We start from the raw sequence: 23,623 nt of genomic DNA, 5'->3' as shown, positions 1-23,623 counted from the left end.
ATTCCTCCTCAAGGGGATTTCAGTAATGCTGTCTAATCAGCTTAAGGAGTTAATTAAACAGCTGTCACTTAGCTTCTTAATTCTGAAACTTGATGCTAAATAAGATTTTAAATTAGTTATGCAAAACTAAGCAGCGCCTTTGTGATCCCAGGAGATTCCTTCAGGTGGTGCAGAATAAAGGAGGCCTTATTCCCAGACAGCAGGGGCCGTGGGGTGACCTGGAGGAATGAACTGGGTCCTGGGAAAAATCTCACCTCGCTCTTGAGTGTAGACAACTAGGCAAGAGTTCAAAATCTCCCCCTTTGTGTCCAAAAGGGGCGTCACTGTGAGTATGATTGTTATCTACTAGGATAGAGGTCACAGATTGGAGCCTGTAGGTCAGCACAACCTGTAAATGTGTTTTGTTCAGGCTTCCCAGTGGTTTTCACAAAAGGTGAGCCAATTATGAAAATCAGATTTCACATAAAAATATTGATTCTCGGCTTCTCTCAAAAGATCAGGAAATGTGTGAACCTGGGTCTGCATTCCTACAAAGCAACACTTAGACGGAGCTAAAACTGTCCACTTTTGATCAGGTGTGAGACCCTGGCCCACCTACCATCAGCATTTCCCAGGCCCCAAGTTGAAACCATAGTTTCGACACCGTGTCCCAGGACATCTGTCTTGGCGGAGAAATGGTGCCACTGTAGACAAGAGCAAACTGTATGAGAATTGCCCTGTCTCCTGAGATGCCACGTGAGTTCTTACCCGGAGGCTTTGAAAACTCCCATAGGAGAGGTGGAAATGAGTAGAAACGCTCAAGGTCCAACCTGCATCGCCCTGTGGTCCTTCCCAGAAGCTTCCTCTAGAAACAAACCTGATGTGAAGAATGAAGGTGGCCAAGAACTCATGATTTTGCGTTTCACTCAGACGTTTCTTACTGCAAGCCTGCATGCTCCAGGCACTGAGCTGGAGCTGACTGCACGTGACAGTGGAGCCCCATCTTATGTAGGATTTGAGATTCCAAAGTGAGTGCATGATGTGAAAATAACACACAATCAACATGACCCTTGAACACTCCTCAAACTACTCATAAATACAGTCTATCAGCCTCAAAACCTCCAGTTTTTTCTCCAGCATCGAAACAGATCGTCATTCCTCGGTTGAGCACCAGATAAAGTTGTTGGCTTATGCACAGGAAGCCTGTGTGTGAAAAATATGTTTAATACTAAAGTTACTATCAGTGCAGTAAGACGCTCACACCGGGAGCGGCTGTGAGTGCTGAGAACGACTGAGGGAACAGCAAATTCCTGCCGCCAGTCTTAGCCTCACTCCAGGACACAGCCGCAGTTCACTGAAGGGCAGGGCAGGTTATCTCCCTCCTCCCTCCCTCTCTATCTCCCTCTTTCCTTCTCTTCCTCCTTCCTTCCCTCCTTTCCTCCTGCCTACCCTCCATCTGTCCTCCCTCCCTCCTTTCTTCCTTCTCTGTCTCCCCCTCCCTCTCTCTCTTGCTTCATCTTTGGCCAGTAACATATTGAATACATATGTCATGGCATGTATTGCATGATACTACGAATATAACAAACCTCATTGAGAATTAATAATGCCAAGCGCAGTTTTAACACTTTGCATGCATCAACTCATTTGCTCTTTGCAAGAGCTCTCTGAGATAGACACTGTTTGGAACCCAAACCCTGAACCCTGTTTTCTGGATGAGAAGAATGAGGTGCAGAGAATTTAAGTAACTTGCAAAGTCACACAACTAGTTAGGAGCCAGGCTGAGGTTTGAACCCAGGCAGCCTGAGCCCACAGGCTGTGCAGGGAATGCTAAAGCAGGCTTCTACTGTATCTCGGTTAGATCTTCTTTCAAGATGAGAAAACTGGGCACCCGAAAGCTTACATAGGTGCCCCAGGTCGCCTAGCTATGTAAACCTCCTTCAAACTGGGCCCCCTTTCTCCACCCCTGCTCCCAGGGTGGTAGACACGGCTGGATGAGGTCCTGAGGTCAGACCGGGTGGATGATGATAACAACGCTAACATGCAGTTTTGCTTATCACACGCCAGACATAGTTCTAAGTCCCTTCCACATATGCAGTCCTCACATCAACCCAACAATGTGGGAACTTTTACAATCCCCGTGGTACAGATGAGGAAACTGAGGCACAGTGCCGTCACTGGTTTGCCTAGAGTCACAGAGCTGGAAGGCATAGAAAGTGGGGTTCAAAGCCAGGCTACTTGGCTCCAGAGCTGGTATTCTTCACTCCAGCTCGAATGCCTTCATATTTATTTTATATAAATATAGTTTATCTCTAATAAACAATAATATGCTGATTATTTCCACCTGCAGAGATTAAGAAAGATGTAGCATTTAAGTTGAGTCTTGAGCTTACTATTTTAGGATCATTTTTAATAACAAGGCTTTCTGGTACAAAAAATATGATTTTTAAAATGTATTCACTTTCAGTTTTGGAAGGTACATCTACTACATACAAAGTTCTAGTTGCACAGAGCCCTATGGAGTCGGTAATTGCTCCTGACATGAAGTCGACGATTTCCCTCTTGCTTCTGCAGTTTTTAAATTTCTCCCATCCTTTGGCGCGTATGTTTATTAAAACAAACCCTGAATCTAGTAAAGGAAATTTTTGCAGTACGCCTGGAGAATGTATCAGTTGGAACAGAAGCACGGAAGCTTCTGCCGGGGAGATTCCCCATGAGAGTGGAGAGGTCGGTGAAGAGCTTGACAAAAATAAAGGTTATGATAAAGGTGAATTGTGAAAAGCAGAAGAAGAGAAACTCAATCAGTAACCCCAGGATACATGAATATTAGAATGAGAGGAAATGGAATCTTAGTACACAATTTAGCCCTACCTCGGGGGTTCTCAACTGGGGGCGATTTGCCCCCCGAAGGGAAATTTGGCAAAGTCTGGAGACATTTTGGTTGTATGACAGACGGACGCTACCGGCATCTAGTGTGTTGAGTCCAGGGATGCTGCTAAATATACACAGTGCACGGAAGAGCCTGATGACAAAGAATTCTCCGGCCCCAAACATCAATAGTGTCGAGGCTGAGAAACTCTGCTCCGCGGCGAACGATATTTGTATGAGTACAATAGATCCATTACTGGCTTTTGACCTTTAGATGTGACCTTTGTGCAAAGCATGGGAGGTTTCATTATATTTCAGGACACACTGGACATGTTATCGACCTTGAGAGTATAGTAGTAAAAGCTGGAAATGAGAAAAGCTTGGAGGTCAACATGGTAGAAAGAGCTGCAGGAGGATTAAGCAGAGCTAATATTCTCATAACGTGTGTGTGAGAAAAACTACGCCACAGCATAATGAAACAGTCATTTATGTGTTTTTCTGTCATGGTTCTGGGATTGGACAGGACTCAGCGAGGTGGCTCCTGCTCGGGTCGGGGAGTCATCTCGAGGGCTCCTCATTGACACATCTGGTGGGTTGATGCTGGGTTTCAGCCACGGCTGTGGACCAGACCCCTCACAGGTGGCCTCTCCATGTGGCCTGGGCTTCCTCACAGCATGGTAGCTGAGTTCCCGGAGCCACTGTCCCCAGAGAGAGAACCAGGTGGAAGCTGTCTCGCCTCTTATGACTGAGCCTCAGAAGTGACAGAGCGTCACTCCCACTGTGTTCTAAACTTTAGACGTGAGTCACCAAGGCCAGCCTGTGTTGAAAGTGAGGGTAACTAGAATCCACCTCTGCCTAGGAGGAATGACAAGGAATCTACAGACATTTCTTTAGACCGCTCAGGAATCAGCACATTATCTCTGGGTCAGAGGTATGTTTGCTTAAAATTGTAAATATAGCCAATAGAAGAACCAGAACAGGAATATAACTATATTGACTGAGGAAGGAGAGAAAATAGAATGGAGAGAGAAGATGTCATTTGTCATACCAGAAAATCCGTAGATAATGTCTAAATCTACTATATCAAGAAAATGTAGTATAACACATTATATAGACACGCGAGAAAAACCTTATTACATAGTTAGAAGAGTTGGAAGTGGTCGCCTGAGGGGAACAAAATGGGGATGGGGTGGTCTTTTGTGGCATTTTGTGATAAACTTTTTCATAAATTTAATATTTAACAATGCATAACTTTGATAAGATTTTTAAATTCACAGAAAAAAGAAAAAGCACTATGAGTTTGGCTTGCGTTTCAGTGGCTTCCAGAAGACAGCCTAACTGGTAGAAGGCGTGAGCTCTCGCCAGCCTCTTGTGGGCTCTGCAATGTGATATCTTGCCGCTTCCCCATGGGTGGAAGGGTAATTTTATTTTCCCTGGAATGGCGGCTAAAATGCAATAATTCTTCCTACCGCGCCACAGCCATTAAACCCAGCAACTGATGTACTTTAAAAAGCAGAGTGGTTTATACATTTGTTGGCAGTGCAGATGCCAAATTGACTGATGCTCTCCACTTGTTAAAAGAAGCACACAGGGTATTTATAGGGATGCAGCATTATCGCTAATGAGATGTAGTGTTTCTCTGGTCATCTAATAGCTCTTCGGTTTAATGTGGTATGAATGAGAAACTCCCAGCCCATCATCACTGCAGTGTTTGTTATTTCCTGGAGGTGCAGGTGGCGGGGCTGGAATGACGGAGCTTGGCCGAACAAGCCAAAGACAAGGACAGGGTGATGAGTCATCATTCTATTTGTTAGGTTATTGATCTTTGTTGGGAAATGCATTGAAAAGATTTAAGAAATTAATGACAGTTAAGAAATCACGTTGAGGAAGAGCGTGGCTGCAGAGGAGTTGGGTGTCCACACTGCCTTGGGCTGGGTCTGCCCGACTCGTCACAGCAGAAACCAGGGCAGCTGACCAGGAGATGAAGGGCCAGGCGCCCAGCACGTGGAGGAAATTTTGAGTTTTCATACCTGTGTATTAGTCAGGATGGATCAGGTTGTATTGTGGTGACAAGTAGCTCCAAAATCTCATTGCCTTACTACAAAGAAGGTCTATTTATTACTCCTGCTACCTGTCCTATATGGGCCAGTAGGAAGTTCTTCTCCAACAGTGACTCAGGTAACCAGGCCAGCAGAGGCTCTGCATCTTGTAGCTGCCCCATCTGGAAGATGCAGCCTCCTCGGTCGTCAGGGCAGATGATGAGAAAGAATGGTAGCTGCGTGAGAACTTTACTGCCTCAACCCAGAAGTAACAAACAACATTGACCCTCACGTTTGAGTGGCTAGGAGTATTTATATGGCTTACCTAACTGCAAGGGATCTGGAAAATATGGAGGAGCAAATGGAAATTTGCCGAGTCTTCCTTTCTCTGCCAAAAGCTCAAACTTGCCTGCACAGCATCCCCATCAGCATCCAGCCTGATTGGCCAGGCCTCTCTTCTGATTGGGCAGTAACCATGCCATGGAGGTGTTTGAGGGTTTTTCCCCATATTTTAAGTATCATCTTTAAATATGATATACTGTGGCAGGAGGAAAAAAATCACTTTTGTACCTGATCTTGGCATCCATTTTTAACTAAGCAGTATATTTATATTTATTTTGCTTTAAAATCTAAGTTCACACTTTTTATATCCATTTGACATTAGATGTCCTAGAATTCAGTCTGCTATGGACAAAGAAGGATAAGGTACTGTTTCTTTGTGTCATTGGAGGTGGGGTCAAAGGCAAAGGGTAAATAATGCCAATATTATAAAATTTTAATTTAAGAGAATTAATAGACGTAGCAGAATATGCCTTTTTGTACTTCTAACGTCAGGAAAATACCAGAGCATGTAGTGTTGATATTTGTGATGGAAAACTATCATTTGTAGCTGCCCAACAGGCATCCTCTCTACATTTTTATAGCTTCCCACTGTGTAAATCTCATCTTCTCTAGGTAAATTCCAAAAATCTCCTTTCCTCGGCCTCCCCTGAGAGAGAGCAAAGTGTCTGTGAGGGTTTAGGCTTGTAATTTAGTCTCTGCCAATTGGACACATCTGTGTGACGCTTTGTTTCCAACGTGGGGAAGAGGAAGGATTCGGCCATCCCTCGGGCTGCCTGAGATTAGGGAGAGGCAATGAGGTTCGAGAACAATCTGCCTGATTTGTCAGCTTCCTGATCATGGCAGAAGCAGTAAGTCCCCGGTGGGCCCGCTCTGTGGTTCCAGGCGTTGTTGATCTTGGGAGGTTGTCTGGGGTCTGTTTCTTCAACCCTGTCAACAATGCAGGGCTTGGTCGATATTCCTTGACAAGCCCTCTTCTAATGGAATGAGCTAGTGCAGATTCTGTTGTCTGCCACTAAGATCCTTGACTCATGCAGTATTTCCCCAAGCTGAACATTGTTTCCAAGAAATTTTGAAGAGTGGACAAATGGGGTGAGAAAGGGAACACATATTTTATAAAACAAATATTGGTAATACAGGAAGTTGCAGAAGTGTCAGGAAGAAAATAAGAATGTTGCAAATTGTAGGTGGATCTAAAGTGTGTTCCCGAAGGGTGCAATATCAGCCCCCAAATGTGTCAGTCCTGTCAATGTGGATCCTTGACACGGGGTGTGCGAATTCTTCCTCTCCTGATGCCCTGTGGGGATGCCACCATGTTTGTGTCCTTGATTCAATGGGGCATTGATGCGGTCTTAGTAAGTGAGCATCCAGTCTCTACAAGTGTTATGAGCCGACGAGAGAAGAAGCATTACTTCTGACACCTGCTGTATATTAGTGCAGACGCTGGCCACGCGTCTCCATGCAAACAAGAATGCCAGGTGTGTTCCTTTTTCAAAAAGTAAATAAAATACTCACCCCAGACTTGATCATGGGAAATTTCTCTCCTGACATGGGATCAACTTTGTAACACCTGAGTCCATTCCTGGAGCTGCTGGCTCTGGCTCCCTGTCACATGCCCTCGAACTTCCTCTGCACTGGGCAGTTCCCTGACCTGTTCCCACCTCAAATCATTCTGGACAACTATCCACAATTGCCCCAGGGAGAAAACCTCTCTGACATCCTGGGAGCCTGTCCCCAGTGTGGAGTTTACACCCCTGAGGGAATGCGTGCTTCCAGCCTGCAGGCAGACAATAGTAGCAGGCCAGGCCCCTGCAGGATAGACCTCCCCTGGTCCATGGTTGCAAACGGGACAACACATCCTATGTCAGCTTTTCCTCCTTCTCTGTCTCCGTCTCCTCACGCCCTCTCTCCCCACCCCTGCAAATGAAGTCCACCCAGAGCCTTGTCACAGGCTCTGATTTGGGGAGAATTCAGACTAATGCAATATCCAATTTGCAAATTGGCGAACTCAGGTTGATAATTTTAAAGAAATATGGAGTCTGCGTCTCAATGAGAGTTAGAAGAAGACCCTGTGAAGCAATATGCTTTCACCTAACCACCTTCCTGGCCAACTTCATTAGGGAGGATTCTTTAGAAGCAAAAGAAATGGGTTCTGGATACGTTTTTTCGTTTTTGTTTTTTTACCACTTTGGAGGTGTGGTTGACATGTAAACAGCTGTCCGTAGTTACTGTGTACAACTCAATGAGTTTAAGGATAAGTTTACACTCATGAAACCATCACCACCATCAAGGCCATAGATCTCTCCATCACCTCCCAAAGTGCTCTTTATAATGATGATGATGATGATGATGATGATGACGTATGGTGAGAACACAACGTAAGATCTACCATCTACAAGGGGATTTATTGAAAGAACATGGATGAAATAGCTGACCAGGCAGGAACCAGAACCAGTGACACCAACTTCTCAGGAGCCACTGACAAGATGAATGTGATCCAAGCGCTCTTGCTCCTGCCTCACCCCCTCGAATGAAACCCAGATCCAGGGAGAGAGACCTGACGGCTGTGGCTTCAGAGATCCCCACCTGCTCTTGGGCCCGGGAGAGCGTCTTGATTTTCAGTCTAAAGGAGAAGGGAGAGTGTCTCCAAAGGAAAATCAATATCCTGTTATCCAAAAAGAGTCAGGCCAGCAGAACAAAAGCCGTCCATCCCGGTGACTCATTGTTTCCCTTTAGAAAGTACTGTAAGGAAATCTGCCTCAATCCTTCACTCGAATCCTGTGTGCCGGAGAGTGGATGCCCTCTTCCTATGTCCTCATTAGCAGCCCCTCTAAGAAACGCTACCCTTGCGCAGGTCTATAGAAAATCAAGCTCAGTGTGCCAGTTCACTTTAATTTCCATTCCTCAAAATGCCCATCTCAGATTCCTGTCTCACTGGGTTAAATGATGTGAAACGCTCTCCTTGAGGAGAGGGGATGGGCTGCCAGCCGCGGGGATCGGAAGAGCCTCCAACTTTCGCTAATGTTGACCCCAAGCCCATCTTCCCACATCTCAGGGAAGAGCGGCAATCCCATTTGCGCTCCATTTTATCTGTTTTATGGGATGTTTGCCCTTTTTTTTTATCGTCCTAATGGGGTGCTCGAAGCTTACCCCTATGATGCTTTTGTTTAAGGGGAAGCACTTGTTGCAGTGAACGCTGCATTTATTTTTACTTCCCCCAGCCCCGTTCATCTATTTAACATGCGTGGGGTCACTTCAGAACCATACATTAAAATGGCCAATGATCTCCAAACACTGAAGGCAAAGAATTTTTTTTTTCATTAGGGACAATAGGCAATTAACTTACTCTTTTCAGCCTAAGATCTATGAAAAATGACGAGGACGTCTCCCAGGTTGTATCAGATAGGACTGCGATTATCTGTGAGTAAGAGAACAAAAGAAAAAAAGGTTTGAATAAGCAACATCTTAGTCTTCTCTCCAAACATGTTTGGAGGGAGAGGTCCAAGGTGGGTGTGACGATGCATCGAGCATCCAGGTTCTTCTCTGTGGGGCTCAGTCATTGTGCCAGTTTCCTGAGGCTGCTGTCACACTGCCCCGCAAACTAGGTGGCTTCAAACAACAGAAATCTCTTCTCACACTGTTCTGGAGGCCAGAGCTCCAAAGTCACAGTGTTGGCAGGGCCACACTCCCGCTGAGGGCTCCTGGGGAGAGTCCTGCCCTCCTCTTCAGGATTGTGGTGGCTCTTGGCATCCTTGACCTTCCTCAGCCTATAGACGCCTCACTCCCATCTCTGCCTCCGTCTTCACAGAGCGTCTTCCCTGCGTCTGTGTTTTCTCTTCTTATGAGGACACCAGACATTGGATCAGGGCCCACCCTTCTCCAGTATGACCTCATTTAACTTATCTAATTATATCTGCAAGGACCCTATTTCCAAATAAGGTCATACTCTGAGGTTCCAAGTGGACATGAATTTGGGGGCGACACTGTTCACTCCAGTGCAGTCATTGCTCATGTTTCTGTATTTATCAAACGCTTGGAGAGAACTTACTAGGCACCAAGGAGTGTTACAAACACTCCACAATTATTAACTCACCTAAACCTAGGGCAAACACAAGAGGTGGGCACCAGCAATAGCCTCGTTTTACAGTTGAGAAAAATTAGGCAACCGGTTTTAAGTACTTTGCCCGAGGTCACCCAGTGGGTTGTGTCAAAGGTGAGATGTGAATCTGGAAGTCCCCCAAGAGATTCCTGCTCTTAACCACCGTGCCGTGCGGAAACACATGGCTGTTAACTGCACGCTCTCACCTTTGGGGTGCAAGATAGAGCTCCAACTCTTGCACCAGCTGTGCATGGTGGGCAGGAGGAAAGGGAAAATGCAAAACAACCTTCAGAATCTGCTTTTTTCACAAACTTTTTTTGAAACTTCACCAAGAGACTTCCATTTATATCTCATGGACCAGAACTGTGTCACAGATTAAGGGCAGCCAAAAAATGCAATAATTTTAGCTGGGCATCTTACAGCCTTAAACAAAATTGGCGTTTTGTAGGAAGGCAGAAAAGCAGAATGGATGTCAGGTGAACAAGAAACTCTCTTAACACAGAGATCAACTTCTGGATGTTTTAGAAGGCCCCCAGTGTAATGTTTTCCTGGATCCACTATCGTCCTCTCCTCTGCTTTAAAATTAATTTTCAAGGGTGAATATGAATAAATGACTGTGCTCAGATGCAAAGCAGAAGATCAGGATGCTGGAAGCATGAAGAAGTTTAAAACAAACAAACACTGTAACTCTGTTCCAGTCTGTCAGACTCCCGTGGCATAAATCACTTCACAGCTATGTTGCAGCAGACTGTCCACGCCCTGTGCATTTCCCTCCTCTCCAACTGCAGCAGAGTGCTCCAGACCAGTGCCAAGCGCCACTGTTGTCAGGAGGTTTTTTTGAAGCTGTAGAAGGCTGCTTTGCCCAGACCTGCCAGGGAATGGTCAGCCCCCAGGACAGCTCTCAGAAGTTGGTGTGTAAATACCCCAGCTACCTCGACCCTCAGTGGAACTAATTTTAGGTGTGTATTTTACATAATTTCCCTTCAGGGAAATGTATCATAATATATTTCAACATATTGAACTATATAAAGTATATGATGTATTTCGTAAAACAGGCCAGTCCCTGCAGGGTTAAGCTCCAGATGACCTCTGTGTAGCTGGCATAACATACACACTTACTGGCTGCCTCTTCTTCTCTGTATCGCTTCCTCACTCCTCTACTGAAGTTTCCTGAGCCTCTCAAATAAATTGCCGTTGAATCCTTGTTCCAGGATCTATTTCTGGGTAGGAACCAAACTAAGATGCGGGTCATCATTCCTCCAGCAAAACGGAGACAGTTACCTTTTCCTTACAATAGATGGTGAGGTGTTAGATCCCAGGAAAAGTATCTGTGGCCTCACTTACAAGGTTGTCTCTTTTCTCAATACCACAGTCAGCTTCTCCTCTGCTTTTCTCGCTCCTCCTAGCCTCCGGAAGTCCTCCACTTCTGCTGTGGGGCTGTCGATCTCCAGGAGGGCCTTACTGGTGTGCACAGAATGTCCTGGTGGCAGAAAGGGAGCATGGCGGAACCAGTAAGAACTGAGACAGAACCCTCTCAAGAGACTCCTGCCCTTCTTTCCCAGGCCCTGAGGGGCTGTGAGAAGGTGGACCTATGGCAATAAGGCAGCTGAGCTTTCAAGGACTTGATGAGGCCCAATACTCAGAGCAGTTGTAGGTCACAACTCAACCCAAGACCAGGCTGTGCAGGGGCTCCCACCATCGTCCACCTCTTGTCTAGAGACTTCTGTGAGCCCTCCATATACCATCCACCTCCTGGAGAAAGCAAAGCTAGCAAGAGAGAAGGCTCTGGCAGCAAAGAATTGGAAATGCAGAGAAGGCAGGGAAATGCCAAGCCTAAGAGCTTGGTCACTCATCCTCACCGAGATCCTGTCGGCAGAATATTCTGTTCAGATAGGAAAACACCCCAACATATGGGCTTGCAGCTGCTCATCAGTTATTCCCAGTGCCATTCCTCGTGACGCTAACCTACATGTTCAGATGCGTTAAAGGCCTTTTGAGTTTGTTGTTGAAGGGGAGATGCTCTTTACTTCTGCACCACAGATATGCAAAATTCCTTCCCCTGAAACTGGCGGCAAAGCCAGGATGCTGATCCCCACCCCACCCCCAGTCTGTTCTCTCCTTTGAGATGAGCCAGTTTGGACCAACGAGTTAAAGAGCGTTTTTCCACTTCTTCCCAAAGTGTGGACTCTTCCTTCTCATCTCCACCCTATGGGGCAGGAAAGTATGCGTGGCCTCTTCCTCCCCAGGGGCAGCAGGAAGTAGCACCATTTTCTGACTTTGCCCCTTCATTCTTTTACTATGTTTGTGCTCAAAATAAAATCGAATCAGGCTGGGAACCACAGAGGGAAAAAAAAAAAGCCAAATGCATAGGTAACGGGGCATTTGGAGGCCTATGCATATTCAGACTGTCTAAGGCATGGTCTTTGAAATTCAGGAACATTTCAAGCTGGAGTCTTGTCTTTTAGAATTAAAGTAATGAAAAAAAATATATAGTTTCATATCTAAGGGCTAAGCCAAGTGAGCTAATTATAAGACGAACCTAGTCCTATAAAGGAGATCTTATATAAGAAATATAAATATAAAGTATAAAGTTAACATAAGGAAAACAGTTATGTAATTTTAGGATGATAAACTTCTACTCCTTCTCCTGGCGTGCTACTGAACAGGCGTTTGTGACTTCACATGAAAATCAAATTAACACGAATCTTTGCAAGCCTCGAAGAGATGGGAGCCCCCTCACCAGCTCCCAGCGCCCATCCAGATGTCTGTTGTTGCTCCACTGAAGACAGACCAGACAAGTTCAGACGCAGAGAAGCAGCTCAGCGTGGGGCCGACGCGACACCTCTCAGGGACTCGACGGGCATGTGGCGGATGGGAATTGAGCTCGGTCATAGGCTAGAACTCAGCAGCCTCGCTATGCAGAGACTGCAGGTTATAGGGGGACCTTGATCCTCCTGTGATTAGAGGAGACAGTCCCTGCAGAGAGGAATGAGGGCCACTTCCTCATTCTTGGGGCTCAGTTTTCTCCTTCTGAAGAATGGGCTCATACGATCTCTCAGGACTCTGCCAGTTACAAACCACAGGAATTCTCTACGAGTAACTGCCCTGGGGAGAGGTGCAGAGAAAAGACTGCTGCTCAGTGTCTGGGAAAAGCAGCCAGAGGCATCCGGGCGCCAAGAAGAAGGGGTTCAGGCAGAGAGTGCTGAGACGCGAGGGCACGCAGGCCATGGTGTGGGTTCCGCTCCCTCCCCGTTGAGTCCTTGCTCATGCCCTCCACAAATCCCCACCGTTTGTCCTAGCTCATCGCCGTGTGAGGTCCTGTGAGCAGGAAGCAGGTACAGCCCCGCAGAGCTTGCAGTCTGGAAGAGGACTGAACACCTAGAAGTAAAAATAAAATGGCACCTGTGTCGGGTGCCACCAGGGAGACTTCGTGCCTTTCTTTCCTGGGCTCCCAGGGCTGTGACGTTCTCAGCTGGGAAAGCCAGTAGTGAGGGCAAGCAGGCTTGTTGTGCATGGGTGTGTCACATCGATGCGGCTGAGAGAGTGTCATTGGACCCGTCATAGCATTCCAGACATGATGAAGCCTAGAAAATTGGCAGGGAGTGAGAGGAAGCCAGAGCGACAGAGTACAGGGGGTGAGGCATCTCTCCCAGCCTCTGCAGGCCCCTGTCACATTCTACATAAGGGGGGACTACTAATCTATGCTTCTGGTATGGCACCTCGCTCCTCTGCCAACAGTTGACTGCTTGCATTGGAATCATTTTGTGTGAGTTTAGACCTATTGGAATGGCTAACACATGGACTGGGGAGCTGGACTTCCCAGGTTCAAAGCCCCCCTTCACCACCTCCTTGGGCTGTGTGACCTTGAACAAGTCACAAAACCTCTCTGTGCCATCTACAAAATGGAGAGAAGACGAATGCCTGTTGGGATACTGTGAGAATTAACTGATCAGTATTTGTGAAGCACTGAGAACAGTTCCTGGTGCATAGTGGGGTTTGTCAAACACAGTGTTAATAAATTTGCCCCTGCCCCCTCCGCATACAATGCCTCCCCATCATATTCTTGCTGCGGAGTCTGGGTGATGACCGTGGCCCCTCGGCTGGTGCTGCGTGCCAGGCTTTCTGAGCCTGATGCAGGGCTGGGTTGTTTGCAGGGAGGCTGGGAAGGGTGTCTGCATGATGGAAGGGATGTGATGGAGGGTGTGTTTGCTCTTCCAGGAGGCGGAAATCCTGAACACAGCCATCCTCACGGGGAAGACGGTGGCCGTTCCGGTGAAGGTGGTCTCTGTGGAGGAGGACGGCACCGTGACGGATCTGCTGAAGTCTGTGGAATGCAGATCGTCTGATGAAGACGTAATTAAGGCAAGTGGACACCTTCCTGTCCCCACAGAAATCTGCTGTCAGGTCAGCATCAGTGTTCATTGACCAGCAGGTCCTCTGGGTCCCACAGGAGCCCCCATCCTGTTCTGGTTATTCTGCCACTTCTGTCAGGAGATCTCACTGCACAGAAATAGACCAGGAGGGAAGCTGCCCTGGGAACAATTCTGGTCAATAACACACCTTTTATTGTTGTTTCTGTCCCGTCCTTTCCTTGTTTTTCTTGCTTTCCTCACACCTGCTGCCAAGAATCACCTCCCTACATGCACCTAATCCTTGTCTCAGGCTCTGCTTTCAAGTGACTCCAAATTAAGATAGTGGTACAGAGGTGAGAAATCATGGGATGTTTGGAAAACTACCATAGCTCAGCATGGCTTGAATATAGGAAGATTGTTGTTCATGATAATTCCAAAAATAGTAACTCCCTTTTATGGAGCATCTGCTGTGTGCCAGTCAAGGTGACAGTCTGGACCTTCTGAGACAGGTAAGATCCTCATTTGAAAAACGAGGAAACGGAGGCTCAGTTCACTAGTCAAAGATCACGTGCTAGCATGCAACGAGATGTAGTTGGAGAGGTAAGTCTAACTCAGATGCTGGACAGCCGTGAATGCCAGTTTAAGGAGTTTAATTTGATCCTGCAAATGGAAGGATCATCATTGTAAGAATTTAAGCAGTGGGGAGACTGGACTACTTTGTTATTTCGCTAAACAAGCATTTATTGAGAGCCTACTTTTTGCCATGGAGAAGTGTGAAAGATGGGTCAGAGCAAGAGACCGCTGAGCCTGGTCCGGCTCCGTCCATGTTGTTCCTACTTTTTAAGATCCAGTTGAAGATGTGCTTCCTCCTTCAAGTCGACTGTGACAACTCTGCCCGGTGTTGCTATTTCTTATCGCTGAATTCATATGCAGTTCAATCTGGTTGTCATTTATTGCGTACCCTCTGTAGCCAGGGCCCGGGGTGAGCACTAAGGAAACCGCGACGGTGAACCCACAGAAGAGAAGATCTCAGAAACACACACACTCGAGGGAGGTCTATTGCTTACATTTTTTTTAGCTTCAGGTTTGCAACATTGTGTGCGTAATTTTATACTCTAGAAAGTCTCTTTGCTGGTTATATATTATGAATTAGTTATGTTATCCATCTGAGTTTCTTCCTGGTTGTACAGCTTTATGAAACACTGCTGATTCCGATAGTGGACTTTATGCTTTGCCTCTCCAGCTTTCATTTGCCCTTCTTCTGATAACAATAACCTGATTTTCTCTAGAAAATTCCTCCATATCCATGCACTAAATCCATGCAGTGTAATGGTATTGTCTCTGCCTCAGCGTCCAGTGGCCATGTGACTCAGGGTGGCCCATCAAAGCCTTGCATCCCTCTGGACACTGTCATTAGCTCACGGAGAGACCCGGTGTCCAATCCCAGCCAAGGGGATGCAATCTTCAGACTTTGGCTGGAACTCTGTCTAGAGACATATTTTCTTTCCTATTGTTCTTTTTTTTTTCTTAAAGATTGGCACCTGAGCTAACACCTGTTGCCAATCTTCCTTTTTTTTTCTGCTGCTTTTTTCTCCCCAAATTCCCCCAGTACATAGTTGTATATTTTAGTTGTGGGTACTTCTAGTTGTGGGATGTGGGATGCCGCCTCAGCGTGGCCTAACGAGCAGTGCCATGTCCGCGCCCAGGATCCGAACCCTGGGCCACTGAAGTGCAGTGTGTGAACTTAACCACTCGGCCACGGGGCCAGCCCCCCTATTGTTCTGTTCTTGTTCATTACCCTTGGGAGGATATACTGGAGTTTCTAGGTACCATCTTGAGAAAAGAGCCTGCCAGAGAAGGAAACACAGCAGAGGAAACCAGAACCAGTAGGCAGAACAAGCCAGTCCCTGTGACACTGCTCAGAGCTGGAATCCTGGCAGATCACCGGGACCTTTCCTAAGTGTGAGCCCATGGTCTCCTTTGTGCAAAGCAATGTGAGTTAGATTGACAACACCAGTCACCAAGGAAGGCCTTGCTTATGTTTTTGCCCTAAAATCTGGAATGACGTGAGTGCTCCTGGGACTCATGAAATCACCCTCAGAAATACAGTGGACTGAGGGAAAATGGAACCCCTCACGACGGCAGTCTCACGTCAATCCACAGGCTCCACAGCCTGATGCACAACTTACAAATCAAAGCCCACAGCCCACATGCTGTCACTGTGCCGTGCTGTGAATCTCGGGTGTTGAGAGAGTCACTTGGTGTGTGTGGTATTTTGGTGTCATTTGGAGGCCCTGGAGATAGAAAGCCAAGGCGTCCTTGGAGATGCATCTCGACCACCTGTGCGGGCTCCTGGACAATCTCTTGGCAGCAGGCTGTCTCCCTTTAAAGCCCTGGTCCTTTTACTTATATTTGCTTTCTCTTCCCTCCCCAGCCGGAGGCCCAATAAGCGCCTGTTCTCCCCCAGCCCTATCCAGTCCTTCCCTCGGGAAATGCACTGGAAAACTCATTCGCGCTGAATTGTAAATTATGCGAAGACATGTTACCTTGTGCCTCCCAAGGATGCTGAGTTTTAAGAGGCAACAGCCCCCCAATGGGTGCATTTCAGATGTTAGCAATAATAGCAGTTAATTTTTAAAGGTTGGAAGTAACAGGATACCCCACCCACCCTGATGTAAATTTTAAAAAAGTTGTTGGCTGAGACAGTTGAAAAGTCGAGAGTCAGGTTAGCTTAAGGGGGTTTTATTCAGAACTTCAAAAGACGCCCTGAGAACATTCTCTCTCTCCCTCTCCGCCCCGCCCCCAACCTGTAGACACTCTTTCTTCTGTATGAGTTTCCTTCTCACAGAGGGTGCCCTTGTGGGAGCAAGACAGATGTCTCAGAACTGCCCCCAATCCACCAGGAAGTAACGCATACCTTCTAGGCCCGGTCTATATAAATCCTGGGATGTCCTCTGATGGGGCCTGTTTAGGTCACCTCCTTGTCCTTGAGCCAAGCCAAGGCACCCTAACAGACTGCTTTTCCAAAGCCTAAATGGGCCCAAAGCACACGCACTGGAGGAGGAGGCGGCTGGGGAGGGCCAGATTCTTAAGCTCTCCCGCAGAGTAGGGCAGTGGGTTCTCAGCAGCGGAAGCAGCAACACCGCCTACAGCCATGTAGGACTGGGTGAGCTGTGTGGGTTTGGGACCTTTCCCCCAAAACAGCCCTCTGGGCAGCTGCTCCATCGCAAAGAGCTTGTAGGCTGCATGGCGTCAACTGTGCACATACATCTGGTGTTAGTTTTTCTTATCATAGCACTCATATTTGGACCCCATATAGTGGGGTTCCTCCCCTAGGAATGACTTCCTAATGTCAAAATTTTTTTTTTTTTTTTTTTTTTTTTTTAAAGATTTTATTTTTTCCTTTTTCTCCCCAAAGCCCCCCGGTACATAGTTGTGTATACTTCGTTGTGGGTTCCTCTAGTTGTGGCATGTGGGACGCTGCCTCAGCGTGGTCTGACGAGCAGTGCCATGTCCGCGCCCAGGATTCGAACCGACGAAACACTGGGCCGCCTGCAGTGGAGCGCGCGAACTTAACCACTCGGCCACGGGGCCAGCCCCGTCAAAATCTTTTAATGCTTGATTAAGAATGAATGTTTTAGTTTATAGAAAACAATATTTCTCTTCCCCATACAGAGACCCATCTTTTAGATTCCACGTCTTCATCTACATCCATCTGTTTCTAATATACAATGCATCTTCTCAGAATTCTCGGTGGGTCACTGACTCCTGATACAGGTTAAATGTAGGGAGAAGTATTACACCAGTAATAATAACAGAAATAGCAGTGTTTTAATCTGTGTCAGGTGCTCATTACATGGCAGGCAAGCATTTACTTCTTGAATCCTCACAATGACCCCATGAAATAGGTGTTTTTTGTTTTTTATTGAGTTCATAATAGTTTACATCATTGTGAAATTTCAATTGTACATTATTTCTTGTCTGTCACCATAGAAGTGCCCCCCTCACCCCCTGTGCCCACCCCACACCCCGCTTCCTCTGGTAACCACTGAACTGTTTTCTTTGTCCGTGTGTTTGTATTCCACATATGAGTGAAATCATCTGGTGTTTGTCTTTCTCAGTCTGGCTTATTTTGCTTAGCGTAATTCCCTCCAGGTCCTTCCATGTCGTTGCAAATGGGATGAATTTGTGTTTTTTAATGGCTCAGTAGTATTCCTTTGTATATATCTATATACCACATCTTCTTTATCCAATCATCAGTCAATGGGCACTTGGATTGTTTCCATGTCTTGGTTATTGTGAATAGAGGTGCAATGAACATAGGGGTGCATATGCTACTTTGGATTGTTGGTTTCAAATGGTTTGGGTAGACACCCAGTAGTGGGATAGCTGGGTCATATGGTAGTTCTATTTTTAGTATTTTGAGGAATCTCCATACTGTTTTCCATAGTGGCTGCACCAGTTTGCATTCCCACCAGCAGTGTATGAGGGTTCCCTTTTCTCCACATCCTCTCCGACACTTGTTGTTTTCCGTCTTGGTAGTTATAGCCATTCTGACTGGTGTAAGGTGATATCTCATTGTAGTTTTGCTTTGCATTTCCCCGATGATTAGTGATGTTGAGCATATTTTCATGTGTCTGTTAGTCATCTGTATATCTTTCTTAGAAAAATGTCTGTTCATATCCTCTGCCCATTTTTTGGTTGGGTTGTTTGGTTTTTTGTTGTTGAGTTGTATGAGTTCTTTATATACTTTGGAGATCAACCCCTTGTCTGATAAATGATTCGCAAATATCTTCTCCCAGTTTGTGGGTTGTCTTTCCATTTTGTTCATGGTTTCCTTTGCTTTGCAGAAGCTTTTTGGTGTGGTGTAGTCCCATTTGTTAACTTTTTGTTTTGTTTCCCTTAGTACACATGGTATTCGAAAAGATGCTGCTAAGACCAATGTCAAAGAGTGTACTGCCTATATTTTCTTCTAGGATTTTTATGGTTTGAGGTCTCACATTCAAATCTTTAATCCATTTAGAGTTAATTTTTGTGTATGGTGCAAGATAATGGTCTACTTTCATTCTTTTGCATGTGGCTGCCCAGTTTTCCCAGCACCATTTATTGAGGAGACTTTCCTTTCTCCGTTGCATGTTCTCAGCTCCTTTGTCAAAGATTAACTGTCCATAAATGTGTAGTTTTATTTCTGAGCTTTCAATTTTGGTCCATTAATCGGTTTGTCTATTTTTGTGTCAGTACCATGCTATTTTGATTACTATAGCTTTGTAGTATGTTTTGAAGTCACAGATTGTGATGCCTCCAGCTTTGTTCTTTTTTCTCAGGTTTGCTTTGTCTATCCGGGGTCTTTTGTTGTTCCATATAAATTTTTGAATTCCTTGTTCTATTTCTGTGAAGAATGTCATTGGGATTCTGATTGGGATTGCATTGAATCTATAGATTGCTTTAGGTAGTATGGACATTTTAACTATGTTTATTCTTCTTATCCATGTGCATGTAATGTCTTTCCACTTCTTTGTGTCTTCTTCAATTTCTTTCAGTAACGTTTTGTAGTTTTCAGTGTACAGATCTTTCACCTCTTTGGTTAAGTTTATTCCTAGGTATTTTATTCTTTTTGTTGCCATTGTGAATGGGATTGTATTCTTGATTTCTTTTTCTTCTAGTTCATTGTTAGTGTATAGGAATGCAACTGATTTTTTTTAAATTGATTTTGTATCCTGCAACTTTACTGTATTATTGATTATTTCTAATAGTTTTCTGGTGGATTCCTTAGAGTTTTATATAGAGAGAATCATATCATCTGCAAATAACAAGAGTTTCATTTCTTCCTTTCCAATTTGGATTCCTTTTATTTCTTTTTCCTGCCTAATTGCTCTGGCCAATGCCTCCATTACTATGTTGAATAGGAGTGATGAGAGTGGGCACCTTGTGTTGTTCCTGTTCTCAGGGGGATGGTTTTTCAGTTTTTCCTCATTGAGTATGATGTTGGCTGTGGGTTTGTCATACATGGCCTTTATTGTGTTGAGATACTTTCCTTCAATACCCATTTTATTGAGAGTTTTTATCATAAAAGGGTGTTGGATCTTGTCAAGTGATTTCTCTGCATCTACTGAAATGATCTTGTGATTCTTATTCCTCATTTTGTTAATGTGGTGTATCACACTGATTGATTTGTGGATGTTGAACCATCCCTGCATCCCTGGAATAGATCCCACCTGATCGTGGTGTACGATCCTTTTAATGTATTGCTGTACTCGGTTTGCCAATATTTTGTTGAGGATTTCTGCATCTAAGTTCATCAGTGATATTGGCCTGTAGTTTTCCTTCTTCATGTTGTCCTTGTCAGGATGTTGTCCTATCAGGGTGATTTGGCCTCATAGACTATGTTAGGAAGTGTTCCGTCTTCTTCAATTTTTTGGAATAGTTTGAGAAGGATAGGTACTAAATCTTCTTTGAATGTTTGGTAGAATTCTCCAGAGAAGCCATCTGGTCCTGGACTTTTGCTTTTTGGGAGGTTTTTGATTACTGTTTCAATCTCTGTACTTGTGATTTGTCTATTCAGATTCTCTATTTTTTCTCAATTCAGTTTCGGGAGGTTGTATGAGTGTAGGAATTCATCCATTTCTTCTAGGTTATCGAATTTGTGGGCGTATAGTTTTTCACAGTATTCTCTTATAATCCTTTGTATTTCTGCAGTATCTGTTGTAATTTCTCCTTTTGCATTTCTAATTTTATTTAGTGGAGGCTTCTCTCTTTTTTTCCTGATGTGTCTGGCTAAGGGTTTGTCAGTTTTGTTTAGCCTCTCAAAGAATCAGCTCTTAGTTTCATTAATCCTTTCTACTGTTTTTTAAGTCTTTATTTCTGCTCTGAATTTTATTATTTCCCTCCTTCTGCTGACTTTGGGCTTTGTCTGTTCTTCTTTTTCTAGCTCTGGTAGGTGCACTTTAAGATTACTTCTCTGAAATTTTTCTTGCTTGTTGAGGTGGGCCTCTATTGCTATGAATTTCCCTCTTATGACTACTTTTGCTGCACCCCGTAATAGTTGGTATGTTGTATTTTCATTTAATTTGTCTCCAGGTATTTTTTAATTTCCCCTTTGATTTCTTCAATGACCTGATGGTTGTTCAATAGCATGTTGTTTAGTCTCCACATATTTCTGACTTTCCCAGTTTTGTTCTTGTGGTTGATTTCTAGCTTCATATCATTGTGGTCAGAAAAGATGGTTGAGATGATTTCAATCTTCTTAAATTTATTGAAGCTTGACTTGTTACCCAATATATGGTCTATCTTTGAGAATGTTCCATGGGCACTTGAGAAGAATGTATATTCTGCTGTTTTTGGATGGAATGCTCTCTATATATCTATTGAAGTCCATCTGGTCAAGTGTTTCATTTAAATCTACTATTTCCTTGTTGACCTTTTGTCTGGATGATCAGTCCATTGAAGTAAGTGGGGTGTTGAGGTCCCCTACTATTATTGTGTTGCTTTTAATTTTTCCCTTTAGGTCTGTTAATAGTTGCTTTGTGTACTTTGGTGCCCCTGTGTTAAGTGCATGTATATTAATAAGTGCTATGTCCTCTTGGTAGAATGTCCGTTTTATCATTAAATATTGCCCTTCTTTGTCTCTCATTGTCTTTTTTAACTTGAAGTCTGCTTTGTCTGATAAAAGTATGGCAATACCTGTTTTCTTTTGTCGGCCATTAGCTTGGAGTATTGTCTTCCATCCCTTCACTCTAAGCCTGTGTTTGTCTTTGGAGCTGAGGTGCATTTCCTGGAGGCAGCATATTGTTGGGTCTTGTTTTTCAATCCATCCAGCCACTCTGTGTCTTTTGATTGGAGAATTCAGTCCATTTACATTTAGAGTGATTATCAATATGTGAGGACTTATGCTGCCATTTTACCGCTTGTTTTCTGGTTGTTCTATGTTTCTCTTTGCATTTCTGACTGCCGTTTCATTCTGGTGGTTTTCTAAGAGGGATTTCTCACTTCTCTCTCTTTTTGTGAATTGTGGCTCTGCTCTAGTTTTTTGTTTAGTGGTTAACATGAGGATTGTATGAAAGATATTAGAGATGAGATAGTCCATTTTCTTATAGCCTCTTAGCTCCATTAACCTAAACAGGTTCCTTCCCTTTCCTCTCCCCTTCTGAGTACTTGCTGTTACAGATTGTCCTGTTTTTAATTTTGTGCATTTGTGGCTAAGTTGAAGTGTTTATCATTACTTTTGATGCTTTCTTTCACTTTCTCTTTTAAGTTATAATTGAGCCTTTGCCTCCCTTTTCTGGTAGAGAACTGAAGGTTTCTGATCATGTCTGTCTACTTATCTCCTTGCTCAGAGCTTTGTAGACCTTTGCCTTTTTGTTGCCAGTGTGAGGGCATCTTTAATTATTTCTTGTAGGGGAGGTCTGATGGTGCTGAACTCCCTCAGCTTTTGCTTATCTGGGAAAGCTTTTATTTCTCCATCATATCTGAAGGAAAGTTTCTCTGGATAGAATATTCTTGGCTGAAAGTTTTTGTCTTTCAGTATTTTGAATATATCATTCCATTGTCTCCTAGCCTGTAGGGTTTCTGCCGAGAAATCCTCTGAAAGCCTGATAGGGTTTCCTTTGTAGTTTATTTTCTTCTGCCTTGCTGCTCCTAATATTTATTTTTTATCTTTAACATTCACCATTTTTACTATTATATGCCTTGGAGAACTTCTTTTAGCATTGATGAAGTTGGGCATTTGATTGGCTTAATTTATCTGTAAATCTGAAACCATCCCCAGGTTTGGGAAGTTCTCAGCAGATACTTCTTTGAACAAGCTCTCTGCTCCTTTCTCCATCTCTTCTTCTGGTTTACTTATAATCCTTAGGTTGCTTTTTCTAATTGAGTCGGATATTTCTCGAAGAATTCCCTCGTTTTTTTAAAATCTTAGTTCTGTCTCCTCCTCCACCTGTAGAATTTCTACATTTTTATCATCTAGAAGACTAATTCTTTTCTCCATAAGCTCAGGTTTATTTCTTAATGATTCTAGATTATTTTTTATTTCTCTAATTGTGTTTTTCATATCCCGAATTTCTGCTTGATTTTTTTTTATAGTTTCAATCTCTTTGGTGAAGAGATTCATTTTATTGCTGAACTCCTTGAATTGTCTTTCTGTGTTTTCTTGTAAGTCATTGAGTTTTCTTATGATGGCTACTTTGCATTCTCTGTCATTTAGGTTGTATATTTCTGTGTCTTCAGTGTTGGATTCTGGAGAGTTGTCATTTTCTTTCTGGTCTAAATTGTTGCTGCAGTTTCTTATGGTATTTGATGAACCAATCTTTTTGTTGGGGCATTTGTGGTGTTCTTAGGATGCAGATTCCCCCTGTTACCACTGGGGGGAAGCACAAGCAGTGTTTCTGGCCCCACCCCATCTGCTGGAAGCTGTGGGGGTATATGGGTGCTTGCCCCAGCCTGGGGTGTGTTCAGGTGTTTGTGTGGACTGTGCTTGGTGGAGTAGGGGGCCTTCCTCGCTGAGCTAGGGCCACTCTTTAGTGCCTCAGGAGCACTCTGAGCTCTCCCTCCCCACCAGAAAGTGATCACCACTGGGCTAAAAGCTGTTGTTGCCTCTTCCCACAGCTGCCAGGACACTTTCCCTCTTTGGGGGCTCAGCAACGCTATGAGTGTTCATGCATGGGCCTGGGGAGTGTTTGCCCCAGTGTGTAGATCTGTTGCGGTCTCTGTTTATGGTCTGTAGGGCTGCTGTGCGTGGCAGACAGGACTTCCTTGCTGGGACACGAGCTAGAGCTGCTACTTGGCAGCACAGGGGCATGGTGGGCTCCCCCTCCCCACCAGGAAAGTGAACCTGAGTGGGCTCAAAGCTGCCACGCCTTTTCCCACAGCTGCCCACGTTCCCTCTTTGGGGACTCAGCAGCACTGTGAGCACTCATGTGCACACCTGGGGAGCATTTGGCCCAGCATGTAGATCT

At 44.8% G+C, this 23,623-nt stretch overlaps 1 protein-coding gene across 2 annotated transcripts in view; it reads left to right on the top strand.

Annotated features, from left to right (window-relative positions):
* The window catches only part of TMEM132D (transmembrane protein 132D), a 596,330-nt gene that overhangs the window by 480,209 nt on the left and 92,498 nt on the right, over positions 1–23,623 (top strand). For both annotated transcript variants that reach the window (XM_070627303.1, XM_070627304.1), the window contains exon 5: positions 13,540–13,683. In XM_070627303.1, coding sequence (XP_070483404.1) covers positions 13,540–13,683 — 144 coding nt within the window. The remainder of the gene's footprint in view (positions 1–13,539; positions 13,684–23,623) is intronic.

Source organism: Equus przewalskii, chromosome 7 (genome assembly GCF_037783145.1).
Source record: "Equus przewalskii isolate Varuska chromosome 7, EquPr2, whole genome shotgun sequence".
NCBI classification, from domain to species: Eukaryota; Metazoa; Chordata; class Mammalia; order Perissodactyla; family Equidae; genus Equus; species Equus przewalskii.
This window is presented reverse-complemented; position numbering and strand designations above follow the sequence as displayed.